Source organism: Borostomias antarcticus (genome assembly GCF_949987555.1).
Source record: "Borostomias antarcticus genome assembly, chromosome: 10".
NCBI lineage: Eukaryota > Metazoa > Chordata > Actinopteri > Stomiiformes > Stomiidae > Borostomias > Borostomias antarcticus.
The window spans coordinates 13,006,518-13,031,653 of NC_140243.1; the positions used below are offsets into that span (position 1 = coordinate 13,006,518).

The 25,136-nt window shown below is 47.4% G+C and overlaps 3 protein-coding genes across 4 annotated transcripts; 2 read left to right on the forward strand and 1 right to left on the reverse strand.

Annotated features, from left to right (window-relative positions):
- The first annotated feature begins 34 nt into the window (after nucleotides 1–34).
- Nucleotides 35–4,453, forward strand: rbp5 (retinol binding protein 1a, cellular). 2 transcript variants are annotated; one of them, XM_084444057.1, is made up of 5 exons: nucleotides 35–573; nucleotides 1,150–1,334; nucleotides 1,822–1,923; nucleotides 3,595–3,668; nucleotides 4,042–4,453. In XM_084444057.1, exons 1-4 carry the CDS (start codon nucleotides 498–500, stop codon nucleotides 3,646–3,648), a joined length of 417 nt encoding a protein of 138 aa, XP_084300183.1. In that variant the 5' UTR covers nucleotides 35–497; the 3' UTR covers nucleotides 3,649–3,668; nucleotides 4,042–4,453. The 2 variants fall into 2 exon arrangements, with proteins under 2 accessions (XP_084300183.1, XP_084300182.1); XM_084444056.1 differs by having other exon boundaries at nucleotides 3,595–4,449.
- A 1,693-nt stretch (nucleotides 4,454–6,146) lies between these two features.
- Nucleotides 6,147–13,248, reverse strand: LOC311314163 (tumor necrosis factor receptor superfamily member 5; the record flags this gene model as incomplete). The annotated part of the gene is made up of 8 exons (XM_084444499.1): nucleotides 13,037–13,248; nucleotides 12,359–12,490; nucleotides 11,489–11,659; nucleotides 10,714–10,807; nucleotides 9,792–9,865; nucleotides 9,243–9,356; nucleotides 6,873–7,010; nucleotides 6,147–6,331 (listed from the first exon to the last, which is right to left on the reverse strand). Exons 1-8 carry the CDS (start codon nucleotides 13,095–13,097, stop codon nucleotides 6,147–6,149), a joined length of 969 nt encoding a protein of 322 aa, XP_084300625.1. The 5' UTR covers nucleotides 13,098–13,248.
- A 1,437-nt stretch (nucleotides 13,249–14,685) lies between these two features.
- c1s.2 (complement component 1, s subcomponent .2) lies at nucleotides 14,686–23,460 on the forward strand (the record flags this gene model as incomplete). The annotated part of the gene is made up of 11 exons (XM_084444500.1): nucleotides 14,686–14,699; nucleotides 15,420–15,618; nucleotides 15,777–15,957; nucleotides 16,899–17,024; nucleotides 18,043–18,236; nucleotides 19,399–19,543; nucleotides 19,995–20,110; nucleotides 21,138–21,225; nucleotides 21,389–21,520; nucleotides 21,739–21,813; nucleotides 22,649–23,460. 11 exons carry the CDS (start codon nucleotides 14,686–14,688, stop codon nucleotides 23,458–23,460), a joined length of 2,082 nt encoding a protein of 693 aa, XP_084300626.1.
- Nucleotides 23,461–25,136: the final 1,676 nt, after the last annotated feature.

Below are 25,136 nucleotides of genomic sequence, written 5' to 3' on the forward strand. Positions count from 1 at the left end.
CTTCACCCCCTCCCCCTTTCCTTCTCCACATGGGTCCACAGAAGTGCTCTGTTCTCCGAACGCCAGTGGAAGTGGAGGATGCCTATTAATTAACGCGAAAAGGGCACCGCGGACGTCCCCAAGCCAGGAAGAGATTAGTGTAGAAACGTTTGCATAAATCCCGTGGGAGTTGCCCGAGAGGAGTGAGTCGGGGTGGATGTGGAGGGGGACGCGGCGCAGGCAACTTAAAAGGCTTGAGTAACTGGAACGGGAATCGAGGGAAGGACGGAGACAATCAGCGTGGATACAGACAAAACATCGCGGCTTTTTATATAACTTCCGTTGTACTAAACTGATAAATACTAGGTTGCAGTTGTTTTTTTTTAATGCGGTAGGCTTAATGCATTTTTGAGGATAAGCGATCGTGCAACAATAAGAAAAGGCGGTTTGAGAGACGGACGATTAGCGAGGGAAGACAAAAGATAGTGTGATTTTTCCTACACTGATTATAAGCGAAAATGGCTAAACCAAATTACTCTGGAACATTTCATATGGTTTCTCAAGAGAACATGGACGCCTACCTCGCAGCTTTGGGTAAAATACGTTATTTTCTTTCATTTTAGCCACAGTTGTTGGATGTCGTCATTGCAAGTTCGCAACCATGTAGCCAAACCAAGTTGTCGAATGCTTTATTTAATTACAAATATAGCCAAGCAGGTCAGAGTTTGAACACATTCTTATTTATAATGATAGCCTGCCAATACAGAAGCCCATTACTTTTTCCTCAGGCAGTATTGCACTACCTTATATTTTGCATTTGTAGGCTATACGTCCCCCTGAGTAGTTAAACTAGAACCAGGTTTTATTGTAGACGAATAGGCCTCTATCAATGTGTGCCATCTCCATTTCAATCCACACCCTCCCCGAGACACATCTGTGTAATGTATTTCATCATTTTATGACACATTGGCCTGGAGATGACCCCGGACAAAAAATAGTGTGTCGGCTCAGATGAGAGAGAGAGAGAATATATTTTAATGGAATAGAGAGAGAGAGAGAGAGAGAAAATATATTTTAATGGAATGACATTGTTGATTTTCTCTCTCTCTCTCTCTCTCTCTCTCTCTCTCTCTCTCTCTCTCTCTCTCTCTCTCTCTCTAATTTCACCAGATATTAATTTTGCCTTGCGTAAGATCGTGTGCCTGCTGAGGCCCACCAAGGAGATCGCCCACGACCCTGCGTCCGGAAGGATGAAGATCCGCACCATCACCACCTTCAAGAACTTTGACATGGACTTCACACTGGGCGAGGTCTTCACCGAGGACCTGGGGCCTGTGGATGGGCGTGTCTGTCAGGTGGGTCCGTTTACCTGGGGGAGAGTGCGTGCACGTGTGCGCATGTAGTCATTCATCTTAACTAGTGGGTAGTTGAATATGATGTGTTTTTTTATTGAGGTCTCAGTGGAACTGTTCCCAAGGAGGAATTTCCTCCTTGCGTCTGTTAAGTTATGTTCAAGCTTATGTCTAAGAACGCTGCTCACAAGTCTCACATCATCATTTTTGAAGCTGTTTGTGTGAGTGTGGATAACATGTCTCTCCTGGATCCTGGATCAGCACCACCTGTCCTGATTTAGAGTAACCGTCCTGTTCCACAGCTCTCAGACCAGAGGGGACGGAGGTCGCGCGTGTGTGTGTGTGTGTGTGTGTGTTGTGTGTGTGTTGTGTGTGTGTTGTGTGTGTGTTGTGTGTGTGTTGTGTGTGTGTGTGTGTGTGTGTGTGTGTGTGTGTGTGTGTGCGTGCGTGCGTGTGTGCTCACTCACTGGGCTCTGTCCTGTGTTTGCAGACTACTGTGGACTGGCAGGGGGATAAACTGTTGTGTGTTCAACAAGGAGAGAAGGAGGGGAGAGGATGGACTCACTGGCTAGAAGGCAACCAGCTACACCTGGTAAGAGGACAAAGGAAGGAAGGAAGGGAGGAAGGAAGGAAGGGAGGGAGGGAGGGAGTAGCTAGCTCAATTGGTAGAGCGGGTCTTTCAGTGATCGAAGGGTCAGTGGTTCGAATCCCAGCTCCAACTGTCTACATGTCGAAGTGTCCTTGAGCAAGACACCTAACCCCAAATTGCTCCCAATGAGCAGGTTAGCACCTTGCATGGCAGCTACCGCCATTGGTGTGTGAATGTGTGTGTGAATGGGTGAATGAGAGGCCATTGTAAAGCGCTTTGAGTGCCGATAAGGTGGAAAAGCGCTATATAAGTGCAGTCCATTTACCATTTAAAGGGGTAGTGTGTTATTCTGGACATTCAGCCCTATTTCTGATATGTCTAACATCAATCAGAAACATTTCACAGTGCAGCATACTGAGACCGCTAAGATCACACACTGAGCTTCCTGATAGATTTCCTTGAGTTTTTCAACGCGTATTAACATGCCCTGCCCACTTCCATTGTAAAGAGTCAGACAAAAATCTCGATGTAGCTCAGTATTTGTGCGATCAATGAAATGATGGTCTCTGCGTTTCAGATTGATGTTAGACATATCAGAAATTGGGCTAAATGTCCAAAATAGCACACTAGCCCTTTAAGAGAGCAGGGGGTCATGTGAGTGCCCGTGATAAAGTAGTGTTATGAAATTCTGGGGGTCGGAAGATTGGAACCATGGAACTTCCTGTGAGGGGAAATATGATGTTAGTGGTGATACAGGGTTCAGTAGAGGACATTGCAAATAGTTTTGGCACGGAGGTTGTTCACTGTCTTTGCGCCAAGCCCGTATCTGGAGGGGAGGGGGGGGTGGAGACAAAGACCGAAGAAGCAAAATGAAGATCTCAGACTTCTCCGAGCGGCAGCATTGGGGAAGGAGCTGAAAACATTTCTTGCAGCTTGTCATGTCCGACCCTTCTCAGCTTGTGATCACGGGTTGATGCTGATTACGATTTGAAACAGTCAGCACTTGTTACACAAAACAGCTCACAGAACATAGGATACCTTTGTCTTAAGGGGCAGCTTGAGAAAACACTAAGTCTCTGGTCCTATGTTCAAATCCCAAAGAGTTGGGACAGAAATACCACTTAGGATCAGGCGTGGGTTTGACAAGTTACACAAGTGTAAAGAAAAGAGGGGGAGGAGAAAGGGAGAGAGGGAGGGAGGAGGACATGGTAAGGGAGGGAGGGAGAGGTAGAGATGGTGAAGGAGGCAGACAGGATGACGAAGGGGAATGAGAAAGAGAAAATGGGGAACATTTAGTTTTGAACACCGGCCTTGTGTTGTGGTTGGAGTCATTAGCTGTGTTCGGAATCGCTCACTCATTCCCTCACTCCCTATTCCCTATATAGGGTTCACCATGTAGTGAACTACCTAGGGATCGGAGAAAATGTAGGGTACATGCACTGTTCCCTGCAAATCAAGGTGAATTGTGGGTAATAAATAGTGGACTATATAGGGAACAACAATTCTGTGGAGAATTCGGACACTAGGGAGCGATTCCGAACACAGCTATTGAGTTCTCTTTTGATGTGTCAAATTGAGCTACTCTCTTTCTCCTTCACTACACACACACACTCACGCACGATCCCACTTCTCTGTCCAGACCCCCCCTAACCCAGCGGTCTCTGTCCACTGTAGGAGATGAGAGTTCAGGACGTGGTCGCCAAGCAAGTCTTCAAGAAGGCTGAGTGAACCAGGCCTAGTGAACTAGGGTAACATTAACCTGTCATGATTCTGATTAGGATATAGACTGAGACTGTATATGATTAGGATATAGTCTGAGACTGTATATGGACAGTAAGTGGTGAGTTTTTTTTTTTAATACAATCAACATTGTTTAAAAAATAACTTGATGGAAAAAAATGTAAAACTAATTGAGTTGAATGCTCTCATATTGACTGACCACTGAGTTTTTCCTGTACTGTGTTATTGAACTGTGAAGAGATTCTGAATTGTTAATTTGCAATGTCAAGACATGTTACAAGTGAAATTTTGAAAGAGATCGGTACAGAGCAGTTAACTGTGTCCACTAGAGGTGCATCCTTGTATTACACCGTAGTTCACCAGCCTCCTGAATGGGATCAGGATGGCCACGCCCCCTCCTGAATGTGATCAGGATGGCCACGCCCCCTCCTGACTGATCAAGATGGCCACGCCCCCTGCTGAATGTGATCACGATGGCCACGCCCCCTCCTGACTGTGATCAGGATGGCCACGCCCCCTCCTGACTGATCAAGATGGCCACGCCCCCTCCTGAATGTGATCAAGATGGCCACGCCCCCGCCTGAATGTGGTTTCTTAATTAGGATGTATTTCTCTCTTTATGGTAACCATCCATATTCGGAATTAACTTCTTCTCTGTATCTCCAGTATTTTGTATGAATAAACATTGAGTACAGTGCTGTTGTGATGATGTTGCCCTTGGACCTGATCTGATGTCAGAATTTCTGTGGAGTTTTTCTGTTCTCCCCGTGCTCACATGGGGCTCCTGCACAAAAAGAGCCCCAATATAAAAACAAGCAGAATGGATTGCTCCCCTGTCCTGTCCCTGACCCTGTCCTGTCCTGTCCCTGTCCTGTCCCTGACCAACACAAGCACATGGATTTGTCCCTGGGCGCTGTACTGTGTGTATAATCTCTACAATTCACTTGTAGCCATTATCAAGTGATTTGGAATTAATATCTTAGTTTTACATGAAAACTGAATTAAGATAAGGAAAGACACTACTGTATATATTTATTAATGTATTTTATTAGCACAAAGGAAGTATATAAAAAAAATCTGCAGAGATTGTGCAGGAGAGGTTAGAAACCCCCAGATGGCTAATAATTAATAATAATAATAAAAACACCCCTGTAGGATTTACAATTCATCCTAACACTATGCATATTTGTTTCCTTAAATAATGAAATAAAGAAAAAACATTCAAATAAAAACATGAAAAAAAGTTTCAGTAATAGGAATAAATAAAACAAGTAAACGCATAACTCATAAACATTCATTCTTATATCACATACATATACTGTACACTCATACTCATCACATTAAATATGACGCGGGTGTTTTTTCATATTAGTCTTAAATACTGACAGTGTTGGACTGGTGTTCCGGAGTGATGGTCCTCTGTATTTTATGGCATGTTGTCCAAGAGTTGTGTGATAATAGGGAATATTAATACCCTTTGCTTTGGGTATATAAATAGACGCCTGAGCTCATTAAAAAGAGGTTGTGAAATATATTTGCTAGGCTGTGCTTTTGAAATGTACATTTATAGATTAAGACACGTTTGATAGATATTGATGTCGGAAATGGATAACGATTCATTGAAAGATTAAATTACTTCAACAGAGGAGCTGATGGTTCATAGCGGTTTGACATAGTTGTTGTATCTTAAAAATGTCTCTAGGATTTAAATACTTTTTTGAAGGGAAGAAGTATAAGTATAATCCGGGCCCAAACAATGTTACAGTATGATATGTGTGGGGTACATTCAACTATAGAGTGTTAGAAGACAGGACTGGTTTACTAGTGAACAAACTTTTCTAATGATGCAATGTTGCAATCAGTATTGTCCAAAGCTGTAGAGATTGTGTCTTTCAAGTGTAAGAGAGCCATACATTAGGCTATATGCTGTTGAGTGATTTTGTCGAAATCCATACAGGATATAGTTATCATTCAGGTGTGTTAGACTAGCTTTTCCAAAATGTCGGGAAGCAAGTTGGTGGGTAATGAGTGAAAAGGCGAGGACCCCTATGCCGGGATACCTTTGAACTTTGACCTTTTGTCTGTATGACGGCACTGTTGCTGTACATTTAAAAAGCACAGTTGGCTGTTGGAGTTGCCTCACTATTCCTGACAGCCAAATAAGAGTGATTTGAGTTCTTTTTAACGTTATGACGAGTTGTCCGTGGTTGGACTGACGGGTTGTCCGTAGTTGGACTGACGGGTTGTCCGTGGTTGGACTGACGGCCTGGGTGGGGTCCCTGGACAAGACGAGGTTGAAGACCCCTGCAGAGTGTAATACTCTGTCTTGACCTCCAGAGGGCGCCAAACTACCATATCTGCCCTTGTGTCTCTGCGTTTGTGTTTGTGATCAGACCGTTCAGTCTTTCACGTCTGCAGTAAGTCTCTTCAAAGTTGTCTTCAGCCAAAAGAGACATGGTCGGCGCCGTGGGCAACATGATGGAGGTCTACGACCCGCCCCACTCATCCTCCTGAGGCTCTGATTGGATAACTAGAGAGGGGCTGGTGTAATGTCCATTCATGTGATTCGTTGATTGGCCCAGTCGATCCAAAGCTGACGTCGGTCTCATAGGAGGACCGTCGGTCTCGATGTCACAGTGTTGATAGCAGGGGCGGACCCCCAGAGAGACACCTACGGACAAGCAGAGATATCAGTTCACACCCACCACGACTTGCCACCTAAACATGAGCATTGAGAAAGAAGAAGATGGATTTCTGGTTTATTGCTGTTTCGCCTGCATTAACCCTATTCTCAGAGGTACTGGCATTCTGGAGCTTGAAAAACAATTCTGTGTCAGTGGACACTGACACAGGGAGCTGAGATTAGACTGGATCTGAGCTAAGCGCTTCATACAGTCTTGCTAATCTAATCTAATCTAAAACTAACATAGAAATCTGTAAAAAGCCTGACAGGTCTGATACTGTTTGTCAGTTGAATGAGCAGTTGATCAAAAAAATATCACAAAAAGAACTATAAGAATCCATCAGTAAGAGCCAACGACCCAAAGGCAATGTCTGCCAAATACATAACTTGACTTTAGAAGAAGCTAGTCTCAAGTTCTTATTTGACCAAAGGGAATTAGACTTTAAGTGTTTAAGCGTATGCCCATGTAATGATAATCTATAAGAATCCATGAGTTTTCCCAGATGGATGATTTGGGAAAGTTGAGTACCTTGTTGGAGGAACCGTGGTTCCGGTCCCTTCTCTCCATCACAGACCTCCTGACCGGGGCCGCTCCGTTCTGAGGGAGGAGGCTCAGCGAGGAGGCCGGGGCCCGTGGCCTCCAGGGCCTCACGGGGGTGACGGGAGACTGCTGCCAGACAGAGAGATGAGTCGTCAGGCACGATGCTCTGGTTCTGAGAGATTTGAAGAATTCTATACAATACGCACATGGACGCGTGCTGGGTAAATGAACTGTCATCTGTAGAATAGGGTGGAACCCGCACACCGATTATAGATTGATTCTTTATTTGAGTGACGTTTCGATCCGTTTGGATCGTCGTCAGGTCAGTTTGGCTCGGATCGAAACGTAATAAACAAATAAAGAATCAATCTATAATCGGTGTGCAGGTTCCACCCTATTCTACTGGTTCAGAAAGAACAAAACGTTGTTTTAAAAGCATGTTTGTCAGTAACTCCTCCTTGGTCTCTGATACACTAGGTAGGGTTTAATGATACCTATCCAGTCCTGTCAGATCTCAGGGGTATAAAGGTATGTATGTCTGTCCTGGACCAGGCTGGATGATCCAGGGGTTGTTCCTCTATCTCATGGGTTCCCAAACTCCATCAATGTGGGCCTCCCTTCTGAAAACAGTGACACACCCGCGCCCCCCGAACCCCCCAAATTTGTCCATTTTGCAAGGCAGCGTTAGCTAGCCCATAACGTTACACAGCTAAGTTAGCTCGGTGGCACCTGCTGCTAGTTAACGTTATGACATTTTCCCACAATACATTCATGCCTACGGGGGGAGGCTCTTTCTGCACTAACCACAAATTTAGTATACATCTCTCCCATTATTTATTTCGATCTTCTGACCTTTAAAATCACATTTTATTCATAAAAACCATAGACATTTAAAAAAAGAAAAACCATGTTTTTCCTTCTTTTTTTTCTAACCATCACTCCGCGCCTCCCCTGAATTTCTTTCTCCCCAGGGGAGGCCCGCCTCACAGTTTGGGAACCCATGCTCTATCTCATATTAACTAGAAACACCCGTGGTTTTTGATGACAACAGATAAACACGACTATGACGAAAAGAACCCCTGAGTGACGCAAACGACCAACTCTTTCTCGGTTTGAGTGAATCTCCTGAGAACTGTGCGTCACGTTGTGCTGAATACTGTGTCAAGCACCATAAAGAAAGGATGTGGTTGTACTGCAGTCTCTTACATACGTACATTATGTCTCACTTGATTCAGGAGATATTCTCCTACAGTATCAGGCCTATATCAGTAACAGAGCCGAGCTTTCTGGGCCCAAAATCATTTAAACTACAATAGGCTGTGCTCACACGTATTGTTGATGTCAGAGATCTTGTTGTCTGCGGGCAGCTTTGTCCCTGTAATTCTGCAAGGCTGTCCGTTCATCATAACCTGACAGGACAGAATGTGACCTTGTGAGATCCAGAGGGTCTCAGGAGGCGACCTTTATCAGGCCTTGGAAGAAGAATCTTTGGAGGAACAAGATCTCAGTGTACCCCCCACTTCCCCACACACATCAAGTCTCTCTTCAGATGACTGTTGAGGGCTCTGTGCATCTCTATTCTCCAGGCTCAAACCCAGCGAACCACACATGCAACCTTCCTTCCAGCGCGTTTCCGTCATGTACTGTAGAGGAAGTGGTCGGACCGCTCATGGTTGACATAGAAACTCATTTCCGCTCACCTCAAGCCTTATGTCTGCCGTCCACCTACGCACGCGTGTACTGTACTGACAGTAACTGCCTAACTGACGATGCTAAAAATTCCCATTCATCCAGGAAGCAGGTGAGTCAGCCAGGGGGACACCCTTAGCAGGGACCCAGGGACCCCCGCAGGGGCGGACGGTGGAAATGTAGCCCCAGTCAGGCCACTTTTTAAGCCGGATCTGACCAGTAATATGTGACGTGCCGACGCGGTGAGATGGAACACTCAGGCCGTGTCTGAAATGCCAGCTACCTGCTACATAGCAGGCGAGAAGTAGCATGCTATATAGTACCTACTACTCCAACAAAACGATATAGCAGGCGCGAATAGCAGGCGAGAGGTAGCAGGCACAGTTTTGAAGTAGCATCCCAGATAGCATACGGATGTGTAATGATTCTGGGCCATATATAGGCCGGAACTAAGCCACAAGGGCCAGATCTGGCCTGTATGTGGCCCAGATCCGCTTGCTATCTGGGATGCTACTTCTCGCCTGCTATATAGCAGGACGCAGGCATTTCGGCCATGGCCTCAGTTTGGTTTTCTCTGGACCCTCGTCACAGAGAGACGCGTCCCCTGTCCAGATCCTGGCCGGAGCGCTTGTGTGCTAAGACGTACGAGTTGTACAGTAGGCTACAGACCTGTTCTGTAGGACTGGCGCTTAGCTCTCCAACAGATTATGTAGATCAGAATTATGAAGATGGAGGTCACCGCTAGCCCCGCCCACAGACCTGCAGGTAACAGCCAATGACAACCTGGGAGGCGGAGACAGAGACATAAGATGGCCCCCTTTACAACCTCACAGAACGAACTGATTAAGTCAATAAAGCATATTTGAAATGTTGTGTTTATCGTATACTGTATGTAAACTATGCTGCCTGCGCTAGTATTCACTTTACTCCAGGTGCAATAGTGGATATCTCCATGTTTTGTTTTTATAACACGTTAGCCTTTTACATTCATGTAAATGTAGCTCTGTCATTTATTTATAACAATCCACAGCCATAATAGCGTTACAACTTCACTTCTGCTGTTTATTTATATTTTATATCAAAGCAAATCTTCTGTACACCATCCACAGAGTTAAAATCCTCCTATGTGAAAATGTAGGCTACTAAAATCAACCGAATTCTGATTGTGATTCTTATGCATGAGAGATTCCATCCTGCTGTAAAACACCAGTGACCTACCAGGTAGGGGGCCACACACCGCATCGCTGACCTCTGACCCCACAGTCGTCTGCTTCATTCCTTCCTCTTCACACCTGGGGGAGAGACAGAGGGTGAACGAGGGATGAGAGAGAGACAGAGAGAGAGAGAGAGACAGAGGGTGAACGAGGGCTGAGAGAGAGAGAGAGACAGAGAGACAGAGGGTGAACGAGGGCTGAGAGAGAGAGAGACAGAGAGAGAGAGACAGAAAGAGAAAGACAGAAAGAGAAACTGCAGATTTCAATGTGGAAAAAGAGAGATATCCAGAAGTATAGGCGTGAAATCAAAAGAGCTGTACAGTGTGTTTAGGGGGAAACACAGACGGCTTTCTCAAATATGATATTTGAGGCTGTCGATGGGACGTAAAAATAAAAAACTAATTCTGATTCGTCTCCATGGATTCAATATTCCCTGTCATATCGACCCTGCTGGACAATCATTCACCGATAATGACAGACTATAGGGATGTAACAATAACCGGTATAATGATAAACCATGATAAAATTCGATTACATTTATCATGATCAAATTATCATTAAATCCGTGTTTGATTTCTGCGCTTTGAAAAACTCACTGTAAATACTGTCCAGTGTCAACCAAAGTTAGCAGCAGTGTCCAAGACACATTATTTTAAAGTAAATGCAAACAAAAAGTGCATAGCGCTGCTAATTTTATCTGTGGTTTTCAATATAAAACTTGGTGAAATTATTTATCAGTAGTTTTAGAAAATTTCAGCACATTTTATAATACCGCGATAATACTGATTACATACTGACATATCATTTTGGTCATTATGATCGTGATATGAAATGTTCATACCGTTACATCTCTAACGGACTATTGCCTAATGTTTAGCATGTTTGGTTCCGTCCACAGGTTCTGGAAGGTTCTGGAAGGCTCTGACCTGGTGTGGTTGAGGCAGGGCGAGACGGCGTCCTCCACGTCGCTGTAGGTCCCAGAGAGACACGGCGTGCAGACGGTGTTATTCCAGGGCGTGGCTAGGAGTCACAGAGGAGGGTTTAGTCTGTTATTATCGGCAATCATACTGTAGGCTATCAACTCATACTGTAGGCTATAAACTCATACTGTAGGCTATCAACTCATACTGTAGGCTATCAACTCATACTGGAGGCTATCAACTCATACTGTAGGTTATCAACTCATACTGTAGGCTATCAACTCATACTGTAGGCTATCAACTCATACTGTAGGCTATCAACTCATACTGTAGGCTATCAACTCATACTGGAGGCTATCAACTCATCATTTGCTATCAAGAAGCACTCGGGTGCAATGAAGACTAGCCAAGTAGATGAGCGACTTCTCCGGATATATAGCCCGGTGACCCCTTCACCCGGGTGACCCCCTCACCCAGGTGACCCCTTCACCCAGGTGACCCCCTCACTCAGGTGACCCCTCACCCAGGCTCGGGGGGGTAAAAGGATAGCCCCTCGGCCTAGAGACTGGGGAGGAGAGGAGAACACAACACCTAACCTGCACGAAGAAGAAGAAGAAGAAGAAGAAGAAGGAGAAGAAGGAGAAGAAGCGAAACTGTTTTTTTATTCACTGTACCCCTTTGGCCTACAGGTATATCCAGGAACCAGTTCATAGGGGTCTGAGTAGTGGACGCATGAAGGCCATGGACCTATTTAGAGGGATTTAATATTGACTCAACTCACCTTTAGTCTTGACCCCTGACCCCACAGGGCACTTGGTCACAGTCACACAGGTCTCACATTTGTCCGGCTGCTGCCGGTTTGTCCGCCTGTCTGTACAGTAGAACCCAGGCGCACACTCGCACTGGGCGTTCCCCCCGGGGGCACAAGCCCTCGCCGTCCGCAAGTGGTTCGCTGAGAGACGGGGGGGGGGGGGGGGAGAGGAGGGGTCAGAGGGAAGGATGGGTTTGTGTGTGTGTGTGTGTGCGTGTGTGTGTGTGTGTGTGTGTTGGGGGGCAGGGAGCAGCGAGTGTCTAGGAGAGGAAGTGTGAGGGATTGTGGGCGGCAGGTTCACAGGGGAATCCTACTCTGTAATTACACAGGTCAGATTAGACTGAGAACAATGACCTCAGCAGGCTGGACCCAGGAGGGAGGGGGGAGAGAGAGAGAGAGGGAGAGAGGGAGTGCGCCTGGGTTCTACTGGAGAGAGAGAGAGAGAGAGAGAGAGAGGGAGAGAGAGAGAGAGAGAGAGAGGGAGGGAGAGAGGGAGAGAGAGAGAAAGAGAGAGGGAGAGAGAGAGAGAGAGAGAGAGGGAGGTGGGGAGAGAGAGAGGGAGAGAGAGTGAGAGAGAGGGAGGTGGGGAGAGAGAGAGAGAGGGAGAGAGAGAGAGATGGAGGTGGAGAGAGAGAGAGGGAGAGAGAGAGAGGAGGTGGAGAGAGAGGGAGAGGTGGAGAGAGAGAGAGGGAGAAAGAGAGAGAGGAGGGAGGGAGAGAGAGAGGGAGAGAGGGAGGTGGAGAGAGAGAGAGAGGGAGAAAGAGAGAGAGGAGGGAGGGAGAGAGAGAGGGAGAGAAAGGGAGGTGGAGAGAGAGAGGGAGAGAGAGGGGGTAGACTTACTGGCATGGCATTTGCGACAATCGAAACACTTGTTAGTGAAGTTGGGGACTTCGGTGTAGAGGCCGTGAGCGCATGGTCGACACACCGTCGTTTTAGGGTCAGACTCATCACAGTGAGCGTGACGATACTGTCCTTCAGGGAGAAAAAACAACCACAGACACAAGACTTGATCACAACAGCACATACCTGTACACACCATACTGTCAATCAAAGCTTTATTTTTCAATCAAAGCTTTATTTGTATCGCACATTTCATACCCAGAGGCAACACAATGCACTTTACAGAGAACAAGGGATGTGGGCATATGACCCACCCCTACATATTCCAGAGGGAAGCAAAAAAACAGTTTCACCCGGGGGCCAGAAAAGTGAGCTGTAAAAATTCTTCCCTGACCCCTCTCAACGAGACGATCGAGCAAGCTCCTGGAGTATGTTTGTCTAACGGCTAAGAACATTTATAAAGCAATAAATTACATTAAATTACATTTTCAGAGCAAGAGAGGCTAAAAACATCATAGGAGAGACATGGTAAACACTGGTGTACTTTGTGCTACTGTAGACAACCACCTTCCATTCTGTGCCCCTAGAATGTACTGCACATAACAAGCTTATATTTCTCTATTTCTCTTCTTTGGTCATCTTTATGACACACATAGAGATAAACAGCACACCTCTTACCTTTTGGACAAAGGTCACAGCATCTCCCCCCAACAAGATATTGTTCTGTTTTGCAGCCCATCGCTGGTACGTTTGAAGACAGCCGTCACCCGTCTGGAAGATCTTTAGGTCTCTCTCAGTTGAGGGCGCGTCTCTCCACGCCTCGCGTCTCCTCTCTGCTCTCTCTGAGCACGTCTGCCTCCTCTCCTCTCTTCTCTCTCTTCTCTCCTCTCTCCTCTCTTCTCTCTCTTCTCTCCTCTCCTCTCTCCTCTCTTCCCTTCTCTCTCTCCCTCAGTGCTGGAAAGCCCCGGTGCTCTGAATGTGCTCTGCCCTCCTCTCCTCCCCCCTCACCCCCTCCTCTCCTCCCCCCTCGCTCCCTCCTTCCTGCCCCTCCTCCTCTCAACGCGAGGCTTGTCGTTCTGAACCCTGCGTGCTCAGCTCACCGCAGCGCCGGCATGGGGCTCGGTGTTCAGGATCAGTGTGTTCTGACGCAGCAGGACATGAACTAAGACAATGAGAAGCTTCCTCCCTCCCTCCCTCCCTTCCTTCCACCCCACCCCATCCCCTCAACCTCTGCCCCCTCTCTCTCTCTCCTCTCTCTCCCTCCTCTCTCTCCTCTCTCTCCCTGCTCTCTCTCCTCTCTCTCCCTCCTCTCTCTCCCCCTCCTCTCTCTCTCCTCTCTCCCTCCTCTCTCTCTCTCCTCTCTCTCTCCCTCCTCTCTCTCTCCTCTCTCTCTCCCCCTCCTCTCTCTCCTCTCTCCTTCCTCTCTCTCTCCTCTCTCCCTCCTGCTGTGCGGTCTCTCTCCTGGTTGGGCGGTCTCTCTCCTAGTTGGGTGGTCTCTCTCCTGGTTGGGCGGTCTCTCTCCTGGTTGGGTGGTCTCTCTCCTGGTTGGGCGGTCTCTCTCCTGGTTGGGTGGTCTCTCTCCTGGTTGGGCGGTCTCTCTCCTAGTTGGGTGGTCTCTCTCCTGGTTGGGCGGTCTCTCTCCTGGTTGGGCGGTCTCTCTCCTGGTTGGGCGGTCTCTCTCCTGGTTGGGTGGTCTCTCTCCTGGTTGTGCGGTCTTTCTCCTGGTTGGATGGTCTCTCTCCTGGTTGTGCGGTCTTTCTCCTGGTTGGGTGGTCTCTCTCCTGGTTGGGTGGTGATGCTGTTTGGTGAAGCTTCAGCTGTGGATTGATTTGTTTCGATTTTGATAAGTGGGGAACAAACAGGAATGTTTTTAGTTTCTATTGGCGTCCCTCTTGTGCAACGCACATTCACACACACACTCACACACACACACACACACACACACACTCACTCACTCACTCACTCACACACACACACACACACACACACACACTCGTTTCCTCCTTCTGCCACATGCCCCTATGACCTATCGAACAATGTTACAACAGTATCCAAGCAGATGGTGTAAAACAATTTGTGTTTTAAACAATGTTTAAAAAAAGAGGGCATGACAGAGAACAATGAGACCGAGGGTCAGAGAGAGAGAGAGGGAGAGAGAGAGAGGGAGAGAGAAAGGGAGAGAGAGAGAGAGAGAGAGTGAGAGAGAGAGGGAGAGAGAGTGAGAGAGAGAGAGAGAGAGAGAGAGAGAGAGAAAGTGAAATACCAGGAAAGAGGAAGGGAGGATTCTAATGTTCTAATGTTGAGACTGACTTGGCCAGATTACCATCATGCTAAGACTGAGGTATGTAGTTTAATCTCTTTCTATATATACAGTAGAAATTCAATAGACACTTGTGTGCTATTAAAAGGCACACCATGACCTGTAGGTGACTATCTTAAGCGAGTACTTGTTATGCAGTTTTGTTCTTGTGAAATACTCTTGACTCCTGATCCCCTGAATCAGCCGGCTCTTAGACCATAGATTTCTCTCCGTTTGTGTTCCACATTCTCTTGTTTTTCACATTTTTTCATGCATTTTTCTTCCTTCCATTTTCCTACGTTCCTTCCTCTCCTTTTCCTGTCTATTTTCATGTCTTATGAGGCCTCATACTTTCCTGTCCTTTCACTCTTACATTCACCAATATTCTCCCCAACTCCCACATCCCTCAATGTCTCCCCTGTCTTCACTGACCTGTCCTCTGTCTCCCCCTCCCTCTCTCCTCCATCTCCTCCCTCCCTCTCTCCTCCCTCTCTCCTCTGTCTCCTCCCTCACTCTCCCCTGTCTCTCCCTCCCTCTCTCCTGTTTCCCCACCCTCTCTCCTCCCTCCCTCTCTCCTGTCTCTCCCTCCCTCTCTCCTGTCTCCCCTCCCTCTCTCCTCTGTCTCTCCCTCCCTCTCTCCTGTCTCCCCCTCCCTCTCTCCTCCCTCCCTCTCTCCTCTGTCTCCCCCTCCCTCTCTCCTCCCTCCCTCTCTCCTCTGTCTCTCCTCCCTCTCTCCTCCCTCCCTCTCTCCCCCCCCCCCAGCCTCTGTCTCTTTCTCCTGCCCTGCTATGACTCTTCCACCCTCTCGGGGTGGGTGGAGTCTCCAGGTTATCCCCGTGGTTACCAACCCTTCACCAGTATGAACTGGAGCAGGTGTGCCCCCCCTGGCCACACCCTCTCTCTCCGCCTGACCCACCTGGACCTGGAGGACAGTGACCACTGTGAGAACGACGCACTGACGGTCAGTATCAGTGCAGGTCAAAGGTCATAGACTAGGGAGGGGTTCCTCCCCCATCTCTAGGAACAGGAGCAAATGTGTCTTACACTTCCAGCAGTGGACACAGACAGGCGAAGGATACGATCTCTAAACATGATCTTTGGCTCTCAACCCTCTTGTAGATGTTTGCGGGCGGGAGCGAGCGAGCCCTCCTGTGTGGTGAGATACCGTTTGAGGAGCTTGACTCCTCCGTCAATCCCTCGCTCCTCTCCTCCGCGGGGGGCTGCCTCTCTCTCACCTTCCGCTCCGACTACTCCAACACCAGGAGACACGCCGGCTTCAGAGGCTTCTACACTCTACGAGGTGAGGAGGAGGAGGAGGGGAGCCAGGGAAGAGGGGAGGGGAGGAGGAGAGGAGGAGGGGAGCCAGGGAAGAGGGGAGGGGAGGAGGAGAGGAGGGGAGCCAGGGAAGAGGGTCGGGTTGGCGCCCCCCGGTGGCTCGTCAGGTTAAGGCGCGTACCATAAAGGCATAGCCCTCACCGCAGAGACCTGAGTTCAAATCCATCTCAGGCCCTGTCGTCCTCTCTCTCTCTCTCTCTCCCTCTCTCTCTCTCTCCCCCTCTCTCTCTCCCCCTCTCTCTCTCCCACATGTCCTGTCAATCTTCACTATCCCATCCCAATAAAGCAGAAATGCCCTAAAAATCTTTTTTTTTTAAAGAGAGAAAAAGCAAAGGGAAGTGTATCTAAGAGGGGGCCGGGGGGGTGATCAGAACCATCTGGTTCCTCTGCTGCTGTGTTCTCATGTGGGGCCCGTGGGCCATAGACGCATTATAACATGACGGGCCCCTGGGCCCCCCTACGCGTTTCATTTATCACATTTTTTAATTTGCCCAATGAGACGGCATCCAATTTGCAGATGATTTGAGAAAACTCACAATAAAAGCAGCTTTATTCAGCTCGGTTTTGACTCGAGGGACCTCAACTCTGTGGGGATGACTTGCTTTTTGGATTTCTCCCCAAAAGAGTTGAAGGGCCCATATTGCATGAGTACTCAGCCCCTCTAAAGTACTATAAACACTCACTTAAAAACTACAGGTATCATGATGGTTTCTTTCTTGTGACGTCTTCAAAGTGAATATTAAGGCTATTGCTTCAGTTTTTTAGCAGGATTTTTGAGGCTCTGTTATTGAATGAATGACTAAGCCTTTTGACTATGAGACAAGAGATGCAAAGGGCCCCCTGAGCTCTTGGGCCCCTGGGCCCGGCAGGCCCGTTCAGTAACATGTCTTTGCCGTGTGCTCTCAGACTTTAACGAGTGTGAAGACGACCCAGACGTCAGCTGCAGCCAGTTCTGTCACAACCACATCGGAGGCTACACCTGCTCCTGTCGCCCCGGCTACTTCCTGGACATAGACGGACACACCTGCACAGGTAGAGCACACGCACGTGCACGGGTAGAGCACACGCACGTGCACGGGTAGAGCACACGCACGTGCACAGGTAGAGCACACGCACGTGCACGGGTAGAGCACACGCACGTGCACGGGTAGAGTACACGCACGTGCACGGGTAGAGTGCACGCAGGTGCACAGGTAGAGTAGACGCACGTGCACAGGTAGAGTAGACGCACGTGCACGGGTAGAGTGCACGCACGTGCACGGGTAGAGTACACGCACGTGCACAGGTAGAGTAGACGCACGTGCACGGGTAGAGTGCACGCATGTGCACGGGTAGAGTGCACGCACGTGCACAGGTAGAGTACACACACACACCTGCACGGGTAGAGTACACGCACGTGCACAGGTAGAGTATGCGCACGTGTGAGAGGGACAGAGGAGAGGTGTAGAGAGCAAAACAGGCAAAGAGGAAGAACGATCTAAAGAAGAAGTGACAGAAATAAAAGAGAGAAGGTTGAGAGAGAAGCGAAATCCTAAAGGGAAACGTAGACTGCGATGAAGATGAAGACGGCTGGACGAGGAAGAAGCTGATGATGATGTTGCTACGGAAAAGAAAAAACTAAGGCAGCTCTTCTGGTACAAAATTAAAAAGCCTTTATTCTTGGGCTAGTTCATGGTGAACATATAAAGCAGATCTTTCCTGACGACGGCCTCCAGGCCCAAACATGTAGCCATTTTTATATGTTCATCATGAACTAGCCCAAGAATAAAGGCTTTTTAATTTTGGACCAGAAGAGCTGCCTTAGTTGTTTCTTTTCCATGGTATTATGACTCCCTGCTAAAGAGCACATTCTTGGTCCACCTGCCTCAACCCACTTGAGCACTCAGTCTGCTGGTTTGTTAATGATGATGATGTTGTTGTGTTGGATGATGATGATGATCATGATGATGATGTGGTCCCACTGAGCTGTTCTGCGGATCTCTCCGGGTCTATGTTGTTGTTGTTGTTGCTCTGGATGATGATGATGATGAGGATGTTGATTTGGTCGCAGTGAGCTGTTCTGCGGATCTGTCCGGATCCACGCAAGGGCTGATCTCCAGCCCGTCCTGGCCCGGTCCGTACGCTGACGACGCCCGCTGCTCCTACAGCCTGGCGGTGGACGAGAACCTGCAGCTGGTCCTGGAGTTCATGGGAGACTTCGACGTGGAGCAGACCTCTGACAGACGCTGTGTGGACGCGCTAAGGGTGCGTGTCCACCGGCAAGCTGTATTTGAGAGCTAGCGCTGTTTTCTCATTGTTTACAATGGGTAATGAGCTCTAGGGCGCTATAAAGAAGAGAGCTGTGTTCCAAGAGCTTTTTTAGCGCTACAGCGCCATGAGCTCTAGGCTTTTTTGGCAGTTGAAAAAAGTTTAACTTTTTGGGCTAGAGCGCAGGCTGTTAACGGCTGTTCTGATGACGACAGCGGTCGGTTTTTGGCAAAACCGCAGACAGCGAACGTTAGCACTAGCTAACATTAGCTAGCTATCTTAACTTGCCTCATTCCTAGTAGCAAGTCGCAATTTGTCACCTCCCAGTTATAAACGAAAGCACCATTAGTCTGCAAAAACACGACAGTCGTTGCTAACGTAGCTGTAAAACATCGGTAGCCTAGCCAGCTCTAAACCCCGGCTCTAGAGCGCTCTACGCAGCTGTAAGCTTGGCGCTGTTCAGCTACAGCTCGTTGGTGGACACACAGCCTAACGGTGGGGAATTCTCTGCTGATAAATGATGGACATTTGGTTTTGAAGATTCAAATGTAGAGAGGAAGGAAGGAGTACGCCGGAAGAGAACTGTAGATCAGATTTATTGAGTACAACAGCGTACGAGATCCCGGGTCAATCACAGACAGTACAGTGTACTCAGTGTGATCAGACAACATAGCATTGAGTTTGTGCAACTTTATAGTCACGGTGTGGCTGATTCTATACATAGTTCAGTCTTGCGCCCTTATCCATTGTGTGCATTAGTGCATTAGTTGTCTTTTACTGTTTCCACCTGGTCTGCTCTCTATTCCTAGGATTCTGACCATGTGTTCCAGAGATGGGAATAGTTTAAGAGCAGTCAAGATAGACAGGACTATAGTCATCAGAAAAGAGTCATCAGAAAACCTCTTATGTTATGATCTGCACACTCCTAGACTCGGGAGGGGGGGGCTACTGTGCTCCAGTCCTTAAATGACTTGTGGATCAAGGGATACACACCCTTACTGTATCTGTGCCAGTAAAATGAAAGTAAGATCTGTTTGTTACAGAAATCTAGCCAACCTTAGGTCCAAGGTTGCCAGTTTTGCTGACGTGGACGGTATTAACCCTCTCTCAGCGCATGCAGGTCCGTGACAGAGATCCCCTTTTGTTCTTTCGTTCTCAGATTCCGACTTCTGGAGGGATTATGCAGTTCTGTGGCCAGGTGCCGCCCCCCACCCTCGTGACTGGGCTACACCAAGTAAACATCCTCTTCTCCTCCGACGGCCATGGATCCAACACTGGCTTCACTCTTCACTACATGGCCTTAGGTACACGATCCCTCTGCCCCGGCACCCCTGGGAGGGAGGAGAGAGGGAGGGGAGACAGAGGAGAGAGGGAGGGAGGAGAGTGGGAGGGAGAGACAGAAGAGAGAGGGAGGGAGGAGAGAGGGAGGGGGAGACAGAAGAGAGAGGGAGGGGGAGACAGAGGGGAGAGGGAGGGAGGAGAGAGGGAGGGGGAGACTGCAATGGAGGCAAGACAGCTCATTCAAGATGAATGACGCAGCAACTGTATTTTTCTATTTTTTTTCTGTGATAATAGAATCAATTCTTGTGTGAACATCTGGACACGGTCAGGTTTGTATAGACACAAAACCTCCTGCTTGCTGTGACTCATGATTCTGTGTACGTAGGTTTATGGAAGGAAGGTAAAAATGATGTTTTTGTTTAAAAAATCTGAAACAATGCAAATGATCCATGAATACATTGGTTCTTGATGCAGCAAAGACATGTCCAGGGTTCGTGACCTCCAACACCACACTAGACCCCCAGCTTCTTGAATATAACCAAGGCAAGACAGTCTCTGTGACCTGTGACCTAGGAATGGATCTGGGCAATGTGAGTACGGAGCTCGACTGAACTAAACTGCTCTGAAATGTACTGTACTATTCCAAGGGTTCCTCCCAAACTCCATCAATGTGGGCCTCTCCTCTGAAAACAGTGACACACCCGCGCCCCCGAATTTGTCCATTTTGCAAGGCAGCGTTAGCTAGCCCATAACGTTACCCAGCTAAGTTAGCGCGGTGGCACCTGCTGCTAGTTAACGTTATGACGTTTTCGCACAATACATTCATGCCTGCGGGGGGAGGCTCTCTCTGTGCTATCCACACATTTAGTATACATCTCTCCCATTATTTATTTAGATTTTCTGACCTTTAAAATCACGTTTCATTCATAAAAACCATAGAAAATGCAAAAATAAAAAACATGTTTTTCCTTTTTTTAAACCATCCCTCCGCGCCTCCCCTGAATTTCTTTGGGGCCCCCCAGGGGAGGCGCGCCTCAGTTTGGGAATGCCTGTATTATACTGTACTGAGCTGTAGCCTACTGAAATGTACTATACCCTACTGTTCAGAATGACCGAACTGTAAGATACTGAGCTGTACTAAACTACAATGTACTCTTACTCTTTATATGCACTCTAATGTTGTTGTTCTTTTCATGTCATGTCTGTAACTGTGTTTATTTTATGCGGTTGCTTGTCTTGGCCAGGTCTCCCTTGAAAAATAGATTTTTAATCTCAATGGGACCTCCTGGTTAAATAATAGTTAAGTTATAATAAATAATAAATAAAATAACCGTACTGTACTGTAATGTACTCTATAGTACCTGTGTACTTGCACTACCAATTGTGTTCCCCCTCATAATGATGTCTGAGCATCCTTGAGTCTTGATATTAGCATGCAAGCTTTTGTGGGCTGGACTGGGTTGAAGAATTAAATTAAATTCATAATTATCCTTCCAAGGGTAAAGACAAGATACACTGGAGCCAAGTGTCAGACTTAATACATGATTGATGGACATTTTGGAGACAATAATTCCATACATGTGTTTAACATGTTCCCTCACTCTCTCACTGTCATAGCATGGAAATCCAGCGTATGATGACAAGACAGAGTATGTGTCCACGTGTCAGAGGACGGGCGTGTGGAGTCCTGTGTTACGTTGTGAGCGTGAGTGAGACAGACAAAATCACCACATCACAGAATATCCATGACTGCCAGTTAACTTCTAGCTTACTAACGCACCAAGTCGCTGTTAAAAAATGCATTAGCCTACTAATTTAAATGAACAGCTAATTAAGTAAAATCACCAAGTCACTGCTCTGGGTTCCAGCTGTGGACTGTGGGGCTCCAGACATCCCAGAGGGTGGAGTCCTCCAGATGACGGAGGCTGACCCAACAACTCTGTACGGTCACAGGGTCCAGCTACAGTGCAAGTCCAAATACTACACACTAGAGGGCGACGGTGAGCTGACAATGGATCTGGTTTCAGATCAAAGGCACCCAGTGAGAGAGTGGACACCTGCGTGTCAGGGAATACTGTGGGTTGAAACTGAGCGTGACAAACAGTGGATGGAGAGGGAGAGGGCTGACCCAGGGCCCGTAGGCTGTCCTCTCACTGTCCCTGCTCGTCCGCTGGGTCAGCCTGACCTCTGTCTGACCTCTGCTTCTCTGTCCTCACAGATACGTACATCTGCAATGCTAGTGGATCCTGGGTATCAGTCACAGGGCGGGATGAGTGGCCAAAATGCACTGAAGGTACGGCACACTTTACCATCTACTCCATCTACCACCTACTACCACCTATTACCACCTACTACCACCTATTACCACCTATTACATTTACCATCTACTCCATCTACCACCTATTACCACCTACTACCACCTATTACCACCTATTACATTTACCATCTACTCCATCTACCACCTACTACCACCTATTACACTTACCATCTACCACCTATTACCACCTGCTACCACCTATTACCACCTATTACACTTACCATCTACCACCTACTACATTTACCATCTACTCCATCTACTACCACCTATTACCACCTATTATATTTACCATCTACTCCATCTACCACCTACTACCACCTATTACCACCTATTACATTTACCATTCACCATCTACTACCACCTATTACCACCTATTACATTTACCATTCACCATCTACTACCTACTACCACCTACTACCACCTATTACCACCTATTACATTTACCATTCACCACCTACTACCACCTATTACCACCTATTACATTTACCATCTACTACCACCCACTACCACCTACTACCACCTATTACATTCACAATCTACTCCATCTACCACCTATTACCACCTATTACCACCTATTACATTTACCATTCACCATCTACTACCACCTATTACCACCTATTACATTTACCATATACCATCTACTACCACCTATTACCACCTATTACATTTACCATCTACTACCACCTATTACATTTAACATCTACCATCTACTCTTGAGTCCATACCTTAATGTATCGCCCATATTTCAAGGCAGTTTTTTTTTTTTTTTTTTTAGATTGGGACTCTAAACTAGATAGTTTGTCTGTTTCAGTGTGTGGGAGGACAGAGAGTGATATTCTTGCTGTCCAGAGGATCATGGGAGGTTCCCCTGTGACGCTGGGCCAGATCCCCTGGCAGCTCCTCATAACCGAGCCCAGCCGAGGGGGGGCCTCCCTGATCAACGACCGCTGGGCCCTCACGGCTGCTCACGTCGTGGAGGCGTCTGTGGGAGGAGAAGTGCACCTACGTCTCTACGGTGGCCTGGTAGATAAGCCGAAACCAGGAGAAAGGGCGTCTGAAGCAGTTGCCTTGACCAGTTCAAAGATCCTAATCCACCCTGACTATATGAAAGGTATAAAGTCGGTTGAACGCACAGACTACAACAACGACATCGCTCTCATCAGACTGAGCGACCGGGTGAAGCTGGGGCCCAACCTCCTTCCTGTCTGCCTGCCCGAGGCGGGGATGGAGCTGGAGGAAGGGGAGCTGGGCTCCGTCTCGGGGTGGGGGGGGACAGGGATCAGAGGCCAGAGCCAGGTGTTACTCCAGACCGCCGTCGCAGCAAAGCTGGTCAGTCAGTGTAAAGAGACGCCTCTTCTGAAGGGCAAACACATGGTCTTTACTGAGAACATGTTCTGCGCCGGAGATGAGGGGAAGGACAGCTGTAGGGGTGACAGTGGAGGGCCGTTTGTCGTGCCCTTGCTGGGGTCAGGGGTCAGGAACAGGCCCTACCGTCTGGTGGGCGTCGTGTCCTGGGGTAACGTATGTGGTCAGAAGAAGTACAAGGGGTACTACACCAAGGTGTCCAAATATGTAGCCTGGATCAAGGAGACCATGGAGAGAGAGGAGATGGGGGGTGAATAAACAGGCCGAGGGGGATACAGGGTGTCTCGTAGCTCCAGTCATCACTAGTTCATGCAAATGAAAGTTTTTAACCCTTTTAAAGTGACAGGAGAAACTATACTTTTTTCAGCACTGCCACTTTTATATTAGTGGTGTTTAAAGCTCAATGAGAACTTTTTAATAGTTCAATATTCACCTTTACTTGCTATTAGTTTATGAATTGGTCTTAGCAAGACCCCAAAAATCATATTCGTAACATGAGACTGCATGAGACCCTGTGAATTTATTATTTTATAATTTCGGTGTACTGGCTAGTACACTGGCGGGAAATCTTGTGGTGGAAACAGAAGTGACACATTTGCGTGTCACAATATCAGGAAGACGACAACAAACACTTCGCCTCGCGAAACCAAATCTACATGCACATAAAAGAAAGTAGACTGGTATTTACCTGCATTGAAGTCATCCTTCCAGAAAGTTCATTGAAGTAGCTACAATCCTCCAATCCAGTCTGCTCCACGCGCGTTTGTTACATGGATGTATTGGGTTTGTTATCATATTTTTCTCCCATCATTACAGCGAGTGAGTAGGGGATTGTGGGAAATGTGGTTCTTAAAACGCAATGCTGATTTTATCACGACCAGAGGGGCCGCCAAAGTGTAGAGTTATCTCATGTAGTTTTAAACTCATTGACATGTAGACAATGCAGGCGCATGAGCTTTCTGTTGTATGACTGGAACAGTATCCAGACGTTTGCTATCATTCACATTTCTCTTCTAGCTTTGGTATTAAAACTCATTGACCAGTGACAACCCATCAAGAATGTGTGTGTTTAATGAAACCTTACAGTATTGCTGTGTCAACGCCCCCCCCAACACACACACCTCATCTTGTGTTTCAGAGGGTCACATAACCCCTCCTTTAAACACTCTGAAAGCGCAGGGGGGGTGCCAAGTATTTATTCATTGGTGTCACAGTCAAGATGGCGTAGCTCTCAGGTGGAAGGTCCAAGGAGCTGGTCATGGTCTATGGTCAAGTATTTATGTGTGTGTGAGTGAGTGTGTGTTTGTGAGAGAGAGATGGAGAGGGAGACTGTATGTCTTGTTTATTCTGTTCAATCTCTCTTCTTTTCTCTCAGGGTGTTAGAGAAATCCAGAGTTACCCCCATGTGTCAGAGCAATGGACCACGGCACCTCTTCTTTACAGGGAGCCCAGGACTGGTAGCTGGGACCAGCTGGGGCAGATATGGAGTCTATAGGTGTCTACCTACAAGGCAGATATGGAGTCTATAGGTGTCTACCTACAAGGCAGATATGGAGTCTATAGGTGTCTACCAACAAGGCAGATATGGAGTCTATAGGTGTCTACCTACAAGGCAGATATGGAGTCTATAGGTGTCTACCTACAAGGCAGATATGGAGTCTATAGGTGTCTACCAACAAGGCAGATATGGAGTCTATAGGTGTCTACCTACAAGGCAGATATGGAGTCTATAGGTGTCTACCTACAAGGCAGATATGGAGTCTATAGGTGTCTACCTAGACTGGACCAGAAGACCAAGCAGGAGAATTGAGAGCCTACCCTCCATCTCCACAATATTTGAAATTGAGTAGCCTAGGCTACCCTCCACCATATTTGAAATTAAAGCTACTGAAGCTAAAGCCACTACAGCGACTGTATAAATAATAGCCAATTAA

Excerpts from the sequence above, each read along its gene's own strand:
- rbp5 (XM_084444057.1), top strand. The coding sequence starts at position 498 with ATGGCTAAACCAAATTACTCTGGAACATTTCATATGGTTTCTCAAGAG. Across the intron at positions 574-1,149 it reads CGCCTACCTCGCAGCTTTGG|ATATTAATTTTGCCTTGCGT; the intron begins GTAAAATACGTT and ends TAATTTCACCAG. Across the intron at positions 1,335-1,821 it reads TGGATGGGCGTGTCTGTCAG|ACTACTGTGGACTGGCAGGG; the intron begins GTGGGTCCGTTT and ends CTGTGTTTGCAG.